Source organism: Heteronotia binoei, chromosome 1 (assembly GCF_032191835.1).
Source record: "Heteronotia binoei isolate CCM8104 ecotype False Entrance Well chromosome 1, APGP_CSIRO_Hbin_v1, whole genome shotgun sequence".
NCBI classification, from domain to species: Eukaryota; Metazoa; Chordata; class Lepidosauria; order Squamata; family Gekkonidae; genus Heteronotia; species Heteronotia binoei.
The window spans coordinates 208348308-208364841 of NC_083223.1; the positions used below are offsets into that span (position 1 = coordinate 208348308).

The following is a 16534-nucleotide window of genomic DNA, read 5'->3' on the forward strand; positions in this document are numbered from 1 at the left end:
CGTCACAGGAATGCAGTGGGTCAAAAGCCAGAGGAAGCAAGCCGAATATATTCAAAGTACCTAAGCCAGTCCACAGAGCAAAAGCAGAGTCCAGTTCCAAGTCCAAGATTCAAGCCGGGTCAGGCGCAAACGGGTTCTCTCAGCAGGCAAGAGGGTGCAGGGCGTGGTCACGTCCGAGGAGGATCGTTCGTTGCCAGCACAGTTTGCCCTAAGGCCAGGACTACAGATATACTGTGCTGGCTTGTTAACTCGTTAGTACTCCGGGCTTAGATCTCTCCTCCCACGCATGCGTGCTTCTTTCCGTCTGTCTTTGAACTCCTGCCGTCTCCTTTCATGGAGCCGGCTCACAGGTGGCGGGGATTCAGGAGGTGATGCACTAGAGCCCGGTGTGGCCTGATCAGTTTCAGAAGGGGATGAGCTAGGGCCTGGTGTGGCCTGATCAGTTTCAGGTGGCTCCTGCTCTGGGTTAGCAAGGGCTGGGTCTGGTGCAGGCATGACACTGGGGGAGCTGTTTTTTGAGGTAGAGGCACCACATTTTCAGTATAGTATCTAGTGACTCTCCCCAAAGTATCTCCCAAGTTTCAAAACGATTGGACCAGGGGGTCCCATTCTATGAGCCCCAAAAGAAGGTGCCCCTATCCTTCATTATTTCCTATGGACGGAAGACATTTAAAAAGGTGTGCGGTTCCTTTAAATGTGATGGCCAGAACTCCCTTGGAGTTCAATTATGCTTGTCACACCCTTGTTCCTGGCTCCGTCCCGATGTCTCCTGGCTCCACCCCCAAAGTCTCTTGGCTCCACCCCCAAAGTCCCCAGATATTTCTTGAATTGGACTTGGCAACCCTATATACTATTCCACAGGGTTTTTTTAGTAGAAAAAGTCCAGCAGGAACTTATTTGCATATTATGCCACACCCCCTGACATCAAGCCAGCCGGAACTGCATTCCTGAGCGTTCCTGCTCAAAAAAAGCCCAGCTATTCCACATGCCAAACTGGATTCCAAAATTAGAAATAAAAAAAGGATTTTTAAAAAATCATAAACAATACATGTGCCAAGGTTAGTTATGCCAGCATTTTAAGCTTCCTAGTTTACTGGAGCAGTTGCTGTTTTCTGGTATTTAAGCTGGGGGGTGGGTACTGTGTGCACTTTCTAAACAGTGGAAAATGCAGATTTCTTCAGGCTTCAGTCCATGGATCCTCAGTCTTTAGACGTTAGCTATGCGTAACACACCTACACTTTCTGGCACCTGCATCCACAACTGCCTATCCGGCCTGTGATATGCAGCATATTAATAATTCTAATACCCCCATTATGCAATTCAACAATCTGTTAAATAAGGTTATAAATTCTGCATCAAAAACCTGTACAGACAGGCTAAGGCTATTTCAGGGGGGAAAGGATACAGAAAAGGAGCTAGGATCATGAAACTGGGTGCAGGGCTTGTTGCAAACAAATAGTTCTCTTTTAACCTGTAAAATGTTGTTGGGAATATACTGGAGGTTAGGGAGATTAACCCCCAAACAGAACAGAAGCTACAGAGAATTTAAGAGAAAAGGCGCGCTCTAGCGATTGGTGCTCAAGGTTATTCCTAGTTAAAGCTTCGGCCTCCCCGCCAGCAGAGGGAGTCAGTGAACAAATCATTTCCCCTCCCCATAGGGAAAAAGCCTCGCTGGGATTCTGGAAAGACGCTGGGTTCCGTCTGGAAGTCAACGGAATCCTTCGTGCGCGGGGCAAAAGTTATGGATGTGAATAGCGAATAAAATTCAAGTAGGGCAAGCTGGTTTATAAGCTATTTCGTTACATCGTTATTTCTATAACTGAAACCAAGACCGGCGTCTGTAAGGTTATCCTGTGTGCTAAACACTTGTTTTTCGCGGACCTTCAGTACCAACTTGTCCCGCCCAATAAGTTTTTTGTTTGTTTTAAAACAGCCCCAGAGAGTACTCTTAACAAAGGAACAGTTTCCAGAGGCAAAGCAGAAACGAAGCGCCTCAACATATCTGTTTAGCTTGGGCATTAATGCCTAGTAGGGGCGCTCCAGGCACTCAGCATTCCATGACACAGTTTGACTGACAGCTTGCTGTCAACACCCCATAGGCGTGGCGTTCGCAACTCCACTTGCTCGCGCCGCCCTCAGGCGCCGCGGCCTATGGTTACCTAGCAGCTGCCCTAGGAGCCGTTACGCGTCGCGTTGCTTTTGTAGCTAGGGAGCCCAATCAGAAAGCTTACAGGTGTGCGTGACGATGGACTCGACGTCCGGCCAATCAGCGGTAGGCGCGGCTCACTTAAACGCCTGCGCGGGGGCTGGGAGGGCGTTTTGTATTTACTTTGCTAGGGTTTTTCGTTGAGGAGTGGGGATGCCGAGCCGTCCCGAGGACTACGAGGTGCTGGTCACCATTGGCGCTGGCTCTTACGGTAGATGTCAGAAAGTGCGTCGGAGGGCGGACGGCAGGGTAAGTGGGGGTGGAAGCCGTTCGGGTGTCCCCGAGACTTCAGTGCTGCTGCTGGGGCTGCCCTAGGTCACATGTGTGAGGTCCCCAAATCGAATCCTGTTCAGTTGGCTAGTGGCCGTCACATGCGCACTCCCGTTTCCGCAGGTGCCTGCAGACTGCGGTTTAAGAGTTCTAGGTAGAGAACCATGCTGGTCTGTTGTAGCAAAACTCAAGGGATGTCCACTGGCACCTTAGAGGCTTAAGTTAAGCATATTTTTATTATAGCGTAAGCTTTCACGAGTCGAAGCTGGGTTCCTTATGCACAAAAAATGTCCATCCAAAGCAGTGATAGTTATGCATAAAAATCAAGCAAATTGTATCACCCTCACTGCTTTGGGTGGACGTTTTAGCGTCTGGTGGATTGAGCCTGATTTGCCTGAGGGTATGATGGTTGAAGTGATATGTGTGAATCTGGCCCTAACCTGTGGACACCTACATTAAATTTAATTCAGCTCCAGAGCTTGTCTTCATTGTCAGAGACTGGCCTTGGCAAAAAGCCAAGCATCTCTTGCGGCTGGCCTGCTGATTTCCTTTCTTTCACTCATTTCCCCACCACCACCTCTAGCAAGCCAATCTGCTGCTTCTTTGAATGGGAAAGCATATAAATGCAGAGTGTATGAACCTTGATTCTGTCTTAGTGTCTCTTGTGCACTTTAGTACACTGCTGGCTAAAGAGTATGATATCCATGTGGAATGAAAAGCAACTCAATTGAGATACTCCTCAAAACACTCTTTCTGTTCTCTCCCCTCTCCTCCCTAGCCTACCAATTGCTACTCTTGGTCCTGTTTTTGCTTTCCTCCCCACCCTCTGCACTTGATGAAATAGGATTCGGTTCTTCAGGTAGTGGGAGGAGGTAAATGGTTCTAGTCTCTTTGCTGTACTGGGCCTGCAAAACTTTATAGTCTAGGACAGAGATGCCAGACATATTTGTTACGAGGGACGGATCTGACGTAAGTGTCACTTTATTGGGCTGGGCCATATGTGCCATAATATGCAACAAAAGGTACCAAAGATATAAATTTCATCAAAGTGATTTCAGATGGCAATAGCAAATGAATGACAATAGCAAATGAATGACAAAGCTTGATTGGATTAGGTGTGATATGCAGGCAGGTAGTAAATATAGGACACACCAAGACTGGAAATGAGAAAGAAAAGCTAGGTCTCAATTCCATCCAGGAGCATTCAGTCCAGGAGGATGCAAAAGATAAATGGACAGAAGTCTGACATTAGAAACCACAGCATTCAGTTGTTGACCTATAGTAGCAGTGCTCTTAACAAAGAAATTTCAAAGGGAGATTAGAAAGAGAGACTGTTGAATTGTGATTGATAATGAATCTCAAGACAATATGTCTTCCTGGAGTGACCTGAGAGGTAGTTTTCCTGTCTCATTACCAATGTGTGCCATTATCATTTGGCATCTGAAATCACTCCACTCTCCAAAAAATATGGACTAATCCAAGTGTTCTGATTCCTAATCAGGGTCTTCATGAAAGAAAATAAATCCCGATAGGAACAGAGAAATCTAATCTTTTTTTAAAACAACTTTTCAGAATAAGCCGAAATAGTTTTCTCAATGTACATTGTGCTTATCAGAAGACTCCATCCACCCACTCATCCTCCTTTCCTCCAAAGAAGTGTGCTTGCACTCAAAAGCTTATATTGGGAATAAAACATTGGTCTTATGGCTGCCATGACTCTAACTTTGCTTTCTCTCTCTTTCCTTCCCCTCTCTTCCTCCCCAAAAGAGGAGGAGCAGCCTGTGAATATGAGAGAGAGGCTTGTCTTTGTGTCTCTCCCACAGGAAGCAAGAAGTAGTCATGGAACTGTGTGTGTTTGTGTGTGTGAGAGAGAGTGGGGGGGAGGTGAGAGGGAGGAAGAAAAACTGAGGGAGCTGGGGGGAAAACTAAGCTATCATGTGGCTGCAGAAGCAGCCCAGGAAAAGCAAGGAAGAGAAGGAAGTTGCTTGGGGGTCCGATTTGAGCCCTGAGTGCAGTTGGATGCAGTCCATGGGCCACATGTTTGACATCCGTATTCTAGGAGGTGCATAAACCAGATTAAATTACTCCTGGAGATTTTATTGCTACACAATGTGAAGTCATTAATTAGAAATTGTCTTGTTTGAAATAACATTTTGTCTCTCAACAACAGCTACTTAATGGTGTACTGCCTCTGAACTTGAAGGTTCCATTTCATTGCTGTGGCTAATAGACACTGATGGATCCTTCCTTCTTGAATTTTATCTTATTCTTTTAAAAGACAATTTAAGATCACCAGATCTTAGTTTATAGGATTCACTGCAAAATGTGATTGGGAGCATAATTAAGTCAGTCCGTTTAAAAGTTCATGTATAGTTGCACAAAAGTTCTTAATATGTGTACAAACTTGAGATGGCTTGTTGTTTATTTTTTCAGGTGTTAGTCTGGAAAGAACTTGACTATGGATCTATGACAGAATCAGAGAAACAAATGCTTGTTTCTGAAGTGAATTTACTTCGTGAGCTTAAACATTCAAACATTGTCCGCTATTATGATCGCATAATTGACAGAACAAGCACAACTCTGTATATAGTGATGGAATACTGTGAAGGAGGAGACTTAGCTACTCTAATAGCTAAGTGTACCAAAGAAAGGTATGTAAAACTTCTTTGAATTATTTTGACATTGTAAAACTGCCTAAACTAAATCTCTTCCTTAGCGCTCTTAGAGACTAATTTACTAAAACTTTTATTTACTTGATTTTTTTCTGCCGTTCTCATTGGGACTTAAAACAGTTTAGAGTTATAAAGGCGGTGTCATGCATACCATGAACAATGCAGTAACACCGAGTTGTACAAAGAAAAGAACACTGAAATAGAAACAATATAATACATGGCATAAACCGGCTCAAACAATTACAGTATGCAGAACTGCAGACAATATAATGCATCCAGTAAGCAATGCAGTATTAAGAGGGAAGAAAAGAAGGATGCTTAAAATACGCATGTTGGAGATATTCACTACTGCAAAGAAGTTCTGGTGTTAGCAGTATACAGAATTACAACGGAAGATCCACACAAGTAAATACCAAAATAATTTACCTCTTGGATTTTCTTACTCAGATGGAGGTTCTTTTGCATAAGGTCATGAAACCGTTTCTTGCTCTGTTTACTGATGTCATTAGAGGTAACGTCTATTTTTTTTACTAGTTTGCATCAATTTGTGAACATCATGGCACCAGGAACACTGCCTAATGGTAATAATTGAAATGCTGGCAGTTCTTAATGGTATAATAGCATTAACAAAACTTTGGAGAAAATTGTGACTGCAGTGAGCAGTTCAGAGACTGACAACTGAGACTGTCTTTCAGTGATGCTCAAATGCACATTGTTTTGAGAACACAGCAAAACAGTAGCACAACATAGAGATTGTACACCTGTTTTGCCCCAAAAGCAAAAAACAAATAAATCAGGTCCTGGAAACTGAACCAAAACAGGGAAAGGATGAGAAAACAATGTATTGATGACAACTTTGGCTGGAGCTTCTTACTGCCACAATTTGTACAAGCAGGGACTGTGCTACATTTGCCTAGTGTGCAACCATCATTTGTAAATAGCTGTCCACATTTACTTCCTGTCATCTTCAGGCTTGAAGAGATCCATACATTGTTAACTCATTGCTAGACTACTGCAGCATAACAGTATGATGGAATGTAACCCAGTAACAAAAAACAAATCGCCAGTGCTGCACATCTGATAGCTCAAAAGGTCATAAGAACATAAGCCATCGCTGGATCAGGCCAATGGTCCATCCAGTCCAACACTCTGCATCACAAGTGGCCAAAACCAGGGTGCCATCAGGAGGTCCATCAGTGGGGCCAGAACTCAAGGAGCCCTCCCACTATAGCCCTGCAAGCACCATATCACTGCCCCAGATGTACCTTGTTTATGGAATGCTCTTCCTTCTGAGGCTTGCTTGGTGCCTTCATTGTTTTGTTTTAAGCGCAAGGTCTAAACATTTCTGTTCACCCAGGCTTTTAAGTGGTTGATTAAAAAAACACCAATTTTAATCTGGGAACTATTATTTAAAGCTGTCAGGAGTCTATCTTTATAGCCTATGCTTTGGGATGGGTTTTTAATGCAGGGTTTTAATATTGTTTTGCTTATTTTTCTTTTGTAAGCTGCCTTGGGCAGGTTTCTAAAGACACAACAAAAACTTTGCTAAATAAATAACATCTCTCTAAGCCTGGTATGCCCAATAATAGAAGGCATAGCCAGCTTCTTTTTTTGCATAAGGCTCAGTTCTGTTTCATTGTGTCACCAGAATAAAGTGGAAAGTGGTTTATGGAATTCTACGAAATAGGCTTTGGCTTAAAGTGCTGAAAACAACTTGTCCCATTCTCTTTTCAAAGACATTATTTAGATGAAAAGTTTGTTCTTCGAGTTCTCACACAGTTGGCCTTGGCCTTGAAGGAGTGTCACAGGCGGAGTGATGGTGGTCGTACTGTTCTTCATCGAGATCTAAAGCCAGCTAATATCTTCCTTGATCACAAGAAAAATGTGAAACTTGGAGACTTTGGACTAGCCAGAATACTGCACCATGACACCAGCTTTGCAAAAACATTCGTTGGTACACCCTACTACATGTCTCCAGTAAGTATCTGTCTCATTTGTGTTTTATTCCACCCTTCTTCCAAGTCAGTAGGGGTGGTGTAGATGATGATCTCTGTTATTCTTTCAACCGTCTTGGAAGGTAGCTTAGGCTTAGACTTGTCCAAGGTCACTCAATGAGCTTCATGGCTGCAGTGGATTTTAACCTGGTTCTACCTTGTCCTGCTCTGTAATAATTATACCACACTGGTTCTCATTGCTGTTTTTCTTTGCTTAAAATCTGATCAATAGTCAGATTTTCTTTTCCCTTCTCAGGTAAGCAAATCTTAACCTGTTCTGGTATCTGGCAAAGGGAACTTTGACTCTTGAAGAATCATATCCTGAAAAAATTGCTGGTGTTTTGAGGTGCAACTGGAGTCTAAATCTAGCAGATCATAACCTATGTCTTGCAAAACAAAGGCAGCTGCTATGCTTACAGCTACAATAGTAGACTTCCTCTCCTTTAGTACTACTGATTGCAAAACAAGGGCTCAGGAAACAGCAGTACTTCTGTAATAATGGTGAGAGGCAAACAAAGTTACCAAGGAATCTAACTGCATTGAGAAATGTATGGTTTTTGAATGCTTGAGCACTTGCAAAGAGTTGCTTATATATAAAATCAGAACCACTATCTTACACTACTAACTACTGTGGTGGGTGTTTTGTTTAACTTTTATATTACCATGAATTTATTCTTAGGATTCTAAATCTAAGGTTTGTATTTTGTTTTTAGGAACAAATAAATCGCATGTCCTACAATGAGAAATCTGACATTTGGTCTCTAGGATGCCTGCTATATGAGTTGTGTGCATTGTCGTAAGTAAAGTTCTGTAGGCAGCTACTTGAAGGTAGCTATATGCTGCTTTTCAGTATTGTCATGGCTCTTGAAATCAAAGTTGAGTACCATAATATTCCAGAACTGAGTAGTGCCTTTTTCAAGTAGTTCCTTGATATCAAATTGATGGGTACTTTCACTTTGTCTAGGCCTCCATTTACAGCCTTCAACCAAAAAGAGCTGGCAGAAAAGATAAGGGAAGGAAAGTTCAGACGAATTCCATACCGTTATTCAGATCAGCTGAATGATCTCATCTCAAAGATGCTGAACTTAAAGGTAAGGGTGGCTTCCTGGAAGGATAGATTGAAGAAAATGCTCATAGAATATTTATTCATATGTGAGGCTCCCAAGCTGTCTTCACTTTCAGTTTGTATGCAGTTTTTTACTTGTAGGGGTCCCCCCAATAACCTCTTGTGCATGATTTAAGGAAGTTTGAGGACCTTTCAGAGTAATGTTGATGCCATACAAGTGGCTGCAGTTGGAACAGAAAATTAAGGTAGTTCTGGTGCATACTGTATGAACCTGCTGGATTGTGTGGTGTGTGGAATTTCTGGGATCCCAGAATTTGGATCCTCAAACAGAATAATGTTGCCCTTTAAAATATGAAAGTTGAACATTGCATATCATGAGCCTTTCCTGCTTCAAGGACTATTGTCGGCCTTCAGTTGAAGAAATCCTGCAGAACCCAGTGATAGCAGACTTGGTGTCAGAGGAGCAAGGGAAGAACTTGGAGAGACGAGGACGAAGATCAGAAGAGCAAGAAAAAGTAGAAAGAATGCGTCATTCAGGAACTCCATTGAGTGAGCTGAAACTGAAGGAGCAACAGCTGCAGGAGAAGGAGAGAGCAGTAAAAGAGAGAGAACATAGACTGGAACGTAAGAAAACTAACCTTGCAACAGGATGCATGGAAGGATTCTGGGTTCAGAGATAGGATGTCACTTGTCAGTATAGTCATGGCTCTTGAAATCAAAGTTCGGTCATGGTGCCATGAAGTTCAGCTGTCCCAGGAAAAGCAACACATCTTTTAGTAACATACCGTATTTTTCGGACCATTAGACTCACCGGACCATAAGACGCATCTAGTTTTTAGAGGAGGAAAACAGGAAAAAATTTTTTGAAGCTGTCCACCCAGATCTGAGCACCTTCCCCCTCTCAATCCTGCCTCTGATCCCAGCCCTTGCTAGAAGCAAGCGTTGCTAAAAGCGCTGCGTTTGCGGAGGGGGGGGGCTTCCTCTTTGCCTGGCTTCAGCTTCTGCTGATAGCAAGGGCTGGGATCCGAGGCTTGGCTGCCTCCGAACCCAGCCCTTGCTATCAGCAGAAGCTGAAGCCATGCGGACAGGGACAGAGGAAGCACCCCCTCCCCCGCAAACACAGCGCTTGGCAAAGCGCTGGGTTTGCGGGGGGGGGCTTCCTCTTTCCCTGTCTGCATGGCTTCAGCTTGTGCTATCAGCACAAGCTGAAGCCAGGCAGAGATGAATCCCCCCCCCTCCGCAAACGCAGCACTTCGCGAAGGGGGGGGGGATTTGCGGAGATTTGCGTTTGCGGAGGGGGGGATTCCTCTCTGCCTGGCTTCAGCTTGACAGGGAAAGAGGAAGCCCCCCCCCGCAAACCCAGCGCTTCGCCAAGCGCTGCGTTTGCGGAGGGGGGGATTCCTCTCTGCCTGGCTTCAGCTTGTGCTGATAGCACAAGCTGAAGCCACGCAGACAGGGAAAGAGGAGGCCCGCCCCCCGCAAACCCAGCGCTTCGCCAAGCGCTGCGTTTGCGGAGGGGGGGGGCTTCCTCTTTGCCTGGCTTCAGCTTGTGCTGATAGCAAGGGCTGGGATCCGAGGCTTGGCTGCCTCCGAACCTAGCCCTTTCTATCAGCAGAAGCTGAAGCCACGCAGACAGGGACAGAGGAAGCACCCGCCCCCTCCGCAAACCCAGCGCTTCGCAAGCGCTGGCTGTGGAGGGGGCGGCGTGCTTTCTCCCTGCTTGCCTGCCTGGCTTCAGTGCTGATGCTTAAAGCAAGTGCTGGGATTGGAGGGCAGAGAGAGCAATCCTGGCGCTTGCTGTAAGCGTCAGAGCTGGAGCCAGGCAGGCAGGGGTGGGAAGCGCCGGGACGGAGGCAGTGGATCACCCCCCCCCCCCCGCGAGGAAGGTACGTATGGTACCTTTGCTCCATAAGACGCACACACTTCCCCCCCACTTTTTTGGGAGGAAAAAGTGCGTCTTATGGTGCGAAGAATACGGTAGCTTGTGTTTCAGATTAGTAAACAAGAGGACAAAGAATGAAATCAGTTTTACTTTGGAATATCACATATTAGATTAAATTATCTCCCATTTAGTCATTGTTAAACACAGATGCAACACAAACATGACATACTCGCTATTTATTTAGCCTATTGTATAATAGGGATGGGTCAAACACAGTGAGTGCTGTCTATTAACATCAAAGGACTTTACAAAACAATGAGATTTGTATTTTCCATGGGAAAGGGTTGAACTGCAGCCTGACATAATTAGCTACCCACTCTGACCAGTAGCTATCAGTCCCTTTTGATCAAGGAAAGCTGTTGCTAGATGCTAGCATTGATCTAAAGTTTCTTGTTTCCACCTTCCAGAGAGAGAGCGGGAGCTGTGTGTTCGGGAGAGACTAGCAGAAGACAAACTTTCTAGGTATGTTCTTTAAAATCAAGTATTTATTGCCATGGAAGCTTTGCTGTCACTGACCAGCTCTCTTCTAAACAGGGCTGAGAGCTTGATGAAGAATTACAACTTGTTGAAAGACCATCGACTTTGGCTGCCAACAGGTATGAGAAGAAATTGGAGGCCACTGCAGGACTACTAAACCAGGAATGCAGAATCTTCCAGCCTTCATATAAATACTGACCTTAGTAATTGTTACCTCTGAAGTGGATATCTGCATAGCCCTCCTGAATTTGATCTTGTCACTCCCATCATTCCAGACTAGGAGCAATCCACCACGGGATTCATATAGCTAAAGGAAGTGGGTGACCACCTGCTAATGTCTGGATAAGACTGGTGGTATGCTTGGGTAACAGTCTTATCAGTAATAAATGTGGGTCACTTTGGGGTGGTAAATAGCAGACTGAGTCAAGTGACAGAGGCGGTCTCTGACATACTGCATTTTATTTATATAATGTTGTGAAATACATTTGGCCTCGACTGAAACTACATCTTGGTGATACTCTGGCAAACACAGGCCTGAACAGCCTACCCAGTCATATTTGACAGCCAAGTATATAGCCAAATCTAATTTTGGTAACTTTTCTACACAAACTATAGCAGGGAACCTCCTGTCATGCATGGACATAGCCTGCTAATCAACCAACCTTTTCTAGCCTTAGACCTGTGTATAAGTGTGTTTTAATTTTGGAATAGACTGTAATTTAACCTTTAAAGACGGTACTTAATAAAATATATTTTTACTTACCATTTAGTTAACCAGGCTTCTATGGACTATATAAAGTCTTTTGAAGGTCCATTAGAATAGGAATTCTAGATGCTGTCAAACAAAAATGCTGGAATATTTAATGAGAAACCTATCAGTAATCTACCTTGACTATAGGTAGTTTTCTATGTTATCACATGCTTGCTTTTGAGGTAATGCAGCTTGACTGTTGGCCTGTTGCATAAGCTGGGATCCAAATAGTGAGGTGACTTTTGACTTGATTTGAAGGGAGATCTTTGCAGCATAGGTTCCAAAGAGCAGTTTCCCCATGTACTATGAGGAAGTTGGGTACTCAAGAAAAAGGACCTTTAAGCCTCCTTAGTTATGTCAGATTAGTAGTATAGTTCTTCTTGTGCCTGCCATATTGACTTGCCATGCCAAAGCCTTTGCCAATTTTTACCATGCTACTGTTGCATATGGAAAGATTCTGCTGGCTAGTGTAGCTCTCTGGAATATGAACTCTATAGGTCATAGTTACATAGAGCAGGCAGTCTGTTCACTGATGGAAAGAGCACAGAGCACACTGATCAGCTTGGCTAAAATAAGTCCTTGTAGTGAATGGAAGTGATCTGACTACTAAATTCCAATGAGACCTCTGCTTCATGAAGTAAATCCACAGCAATAGTGAAGGTAACACAGAGCAGCTACATTAGCTCTTCTGTTCTAAAAGATCATGCATTGCCCGTTGTAGAAAAGTTTCATTTATGTGTCATTGTATGTAAATCTTTATATGCTGCTCAATGGGGATCGAAAGCAGCTTAGAACAACATTCTTCTTTCCTCCATTTTGTCAACAGCCCTTTAAAATAGGTTAGGTTTAGAGAGAGTGACTGGTCCCAAGATCAGAGTGGGGATTTGATTGTGGGTCTCCTACATTCTAGTCCAGCACTCACCACTGTATCATACTGTCTTTTTATTGCTATAACATCCTATATACAGGGTGCGATACTATGTAATTGAGAGAAATAGGTAACTAATGTAGGCTTCTTAGTGGTTAAGTGTGCGGACTCTTATCTGGGAGAACCAGGTTTGATACCCCACTCTGCCATTTACAGCTGCTGGATTGGCCTTGGATTAGCTGTAGCTATCGCAGGAGTTCTCCTTGAAAGGGCAGCTGCTATGAGAGCCCTCTCAGCCCCATCCACCTCACAGGGTGTCTGTTGTGGGAGAAGATATAGGGGATTGTAAGCCACTGAGTATCTGATTCAGAGAGAAGGGTGGGGTATAAATCTGCAGTCGTCTTCTACTTTACTACCCCAGGACCTGCAGTGAGACGTTCTTGTGGGGCAGCTGTACTAGTCAGTTAAGTCCAAAAAGTCTTGTACCTTAGACCAATAGCATTGTAGAGGTTTATGCTGCATTCAAACGGTAATGATAAGACCCAGGTACTGGAAGAGACATGACTGACATTTCCAATATAGTCAGACTAGAAGCTAAAGTCTCAAGTTCTTCTGGTAGAGAAACTATTTTTAGGATGGCGACTGTGCTAGGAGAAAGGCATGTTCTCTCACTGGCTTCTAAATGTTTACCATATTTATAAGATTGGGTCCCTTTATTCTATGTACAGAGCAGAAGGGTGTTTTCACAGAGGCTAAATAAAACAAGTTCAGTGGCATCTTAAAAACTAACACTGTTTCTTTAAAAATGACCCTTTGTGAATCACAGTTAACTTCAGATAGGTGGTGATCCTTACATACTGCCTTGGAGGGATAAGCGTGTGCATGAACCTCATAACATGAGGATCTGTCCTAACATCTGAAGTAGGCTGTAGTTAACAGAGTTTATACCAGAATAACACTTCATTGGTTTTTAAAGGGCTTATAGGCTGATACATACTGTACTGTATAATGATCTGCTCTAACCAAGTAAAGCAGAATGTGTGACTCCAATAACCTGGAGTTTCTTGACTAGGGAATGGGGTGAGGTGCTGCCAAAAATCACCAATACATTCATATTCCAGTCTCATCCTAATACATTCCACTGCTTAGGTCTTGTAATATAATCAAGATAAAAGAATGAAGTGATGTTACAGCCATAGGCCAAATAAAATCTTACATTCACTTTAAAATAAACCAATTCCTTGTGTTTTTCGTAGTTCAGGAAACAAACTCTGAAACCATCACTGTAAACTAGAGAGAACTTAAATATTGTGGAGAAGGCCACTATAATGTTTGCATGTGTACATGCATACACATCTTAGAATACTGGTGCAGTATGGCAGCATTTGGCAGCAGAACTTTGATTTCCAAGTTGCAGAATGGTCAAGAGTCACTCCATTTTGTTCCTCTTTCCATATGTATCCAATTATATAATGCTCTGCTTGTGCTTGCTTGCTATGCTGCCTTTGATATGAATTGCTGCTTGTTGCTTATCTGAAGGGAGGTGGCATGTCTGGGAACTGGCTAGTTACTATGCAACCACAGTTGATAACTGGAGGAGATGCGACTCAGGAACTGATAACACCACCTGTGGTGCTGAGAGCTTAATAGAAACCCCGTGCAAATCCCCCGCTTTAGCTTGGTGCGCTTTAGCTTGAATTATAATGGTCAGGGCAAAGGTTTATAAGCTGGAGGAACTGGCGGGAAGGTCAGTTCTGACAACACGTGTGTATACCCATGATGCTGGAATAAGGATCTTGAACTCTACTTGTCTTTTCCTTGGCTCTGAGTCTGACAAGAATGCCATAGTAAACTACTGACTTCACAATTACCACTTCTTAAAATATCTGACAACTTGTTTACCACAGTGTTCAATAAGAGCAGAAGCACCACATTCTTTTCATGGACAGCAGCAGACACACAAATCTATCTTTACAAACTCTCAAAGAACAGCGTTAATTGTGGGACGTTTTCATAGACTGGTTAAAACAATGGAATATTCATATGGCTTCCTTTTTAATGAGGCTTCTGTAATTCTCATACTTTTAATGCTAAAAGTAAGGCACAGCCACTTCAATAAACCTCTACAGGAACATCTGCTTGCCTTTGCTCATGTTAATGCAGCCTGATACAGAGGCCATATGAAAGAAGGAAATTAGAGGGGGCTTTTTTGAGGGGGAGTGGTGTCTGGGCATATGACCCATGCAAGTTGCTTGATGTAGCTGTGAGAACTTCCTATTCTCAGCAGCAGGATATTCCCTTGTAGATGATTATGAAAGTTTTCCACCTTAAACGGGGGATAGAGAAAACCAGAGTTAGAAAATTGGTTTTTCAGTACTGACAAGGATTTTTTTGTGTCTTTTTAAGATGATGATGTGTTGCCAAATTTCCCTACAAGAACAAAGAAGGTTCAGTTTGGTGAGGAAAGTAAAGAAAATGATCAGTCGAGTGACAGCCTGGAGTATTTCCCTTCCTCAAAAGACAAGTTCCCTAATTTGAAGAAGCGCCTCTATGCTGCCAACCTGCGAGCCCAAGCTCTGAGTGAACTGGAGAAACATTATCAGCTGAAAAGCCGGCAACTCCTTGGGATGCGTTGAAATAGTGTTTTGTTGATATTGTACAGAATTGTGATGCTTTAATGGTATTTTAAGATTGTCTCTGTGGAAAAGTTGTGTAAATTGGTTTTAGAAAAGTTTGTTAAAATATTTTTTTAACTGTAAAAGAATGTCATAGTACATGAAGGTGTCTCCTTATTTTCATATCAGTTTGCATTCTTCTGACCCCTCTGCTTACTGATATTGCATGAAAAGATCTATGTAGTCCTAACATTAAATATGCATAGGGTAGTTGAGAGCAGCACACCAAAAGTTATTAGGATGTGATTTTTAGCAGTGAGCATGAAGCAAGAACACTTGAAGAGATTCTTTTCAGTTGGAATGAAGCACAGAATGTTAAACATTTGTTCTGCATCTCTGTCAAATATGTGCTCTGCTTGTTTAAAACTCATTGGGTATCTTCTCTAACTGTTTTATTAGCATAAAGCTGTAGCAAATGAGCACAATGTCTGTTTCTTCCCTGTTACTAAGTTGGGATTACTGCCATGATAGAGTTCTCTGAATTTGTAACATATTGCATAAGGAAAAAACCCACAGTTGCCTGTAAAGAAAGAGCTTCATATATGTAATTGTAGCCATATAAGTATTGGTCATCTCTCACCCCACCATTGATAAGGTGGGACTGAATGGAAGTCAGAGTCAAAATCTGATAGCATAAACATTCAGACCATGTCCCAGCTGTCCCAGAGAAGACTTTCTGCATAAAACAACTTCAGAAACTCTAGAAGCCCCACTCATTTTGAAAATAACCCATCTGATAAGCTACAGAGACAGATCCAAGTTCCCTGAGGGGTGGTAGCAAGTCATGGAAAGTAGAAATGTGAGTACTTGTATGGCCTTTTTTTGGCTGTACAATAACGGGCCACACCTTTGAGTTTCATTCTTTAGTAAATCTAGAACTGTTCAAACAGCTTTGGTTTGTAAGGCTGCTGTTTTTTAATAGCCTGCAGATGGTGCACCTGTTCTGTCAACAGGCAGGAGACACACTGGCTGTATTCAGAACTGATTTATATCTTGCTCCCCAATGAATCAAAGCTTGCCTTGCCTTTGGATTTCCAGGGTTTGTCCTGAAACAAACCCAGGCTGCTGTTCTGTTTCTTGCTGCCTGGCCCCAGGAATGAAATATTCAGATTGCAGCCCTTAGCCTGATGTCTGAGGTCTTTTTAAGGGTCATGCAAGGGGCTTTGCTATTTGACATCTTAATCCCATGCTGTATCACACATTGTTACTGAATTCAAAAGGGTCAGGTAGGACCTGCTTTTTGGGAAAGTCAAATTTAAGCTTTAATAGACTCTGGCTCAAAAGAAGCTTATGGCCCAGTGGTAAACAAAAACTTCAGTCTTCAATACTAGGTTTACCATATTTTGAAAAGCAAAAAAGGACATATTTCCCAACTGACTACTTCAAACAAGTGATCACTGACAAATCTCATTTTAAATACCTCTACTATTTAAGCTGTAGGAATTGCCACTAATTAGGAATATTTTTAACCTTCCAACCTCAAAAGGGCATTTTCATAAGTTTTTAAAAAGAGCCCAAAAGAGGATATGTGGTGACCCTACTCAGCACTCTCCTTGGATATCAGTTCCACAGCAGGCCATGACTGTGAGCCAGAGAAGTAACATTTCTGCCTT

General features: G+C 43.0%; 1 protein-coding gene across 1 annotated transcript; it reads left to right on the top strand.

Moving 5' to 3' along the window:
• The first annotated feature begins 2267 nt into the window (after positions 1 to 2267).
• Positions 2268 to 15340, top strand: NEK2 (NIMA related kinase 2). The gene is made up of 9 exons (XM_060247138.1): positions 2268 to 2455; positions 4910 to 5127; positions 6885 to 7125; positions 7856 to 7938; positions 8107 to 8233; positions 8604 to 8832; positions 10558 to 10612; positions 10685 to 10746; positions 14653 to 15340. The coding sequence occupies exons 1-9, from the start codon at positions 2360 to 2362 to the stop codon at positions 14880 to 14882; spliced, it is 1341 nt and encodes a 446-aa protein (XP_060103121.1). The 5' UTR covers positions 2268 to 2359; the 3' UTR covers positions 14883 to 15340.
• The last annotated feature ends 1194 nt before the right edge of the window (positions 15341 to 16534 follow it).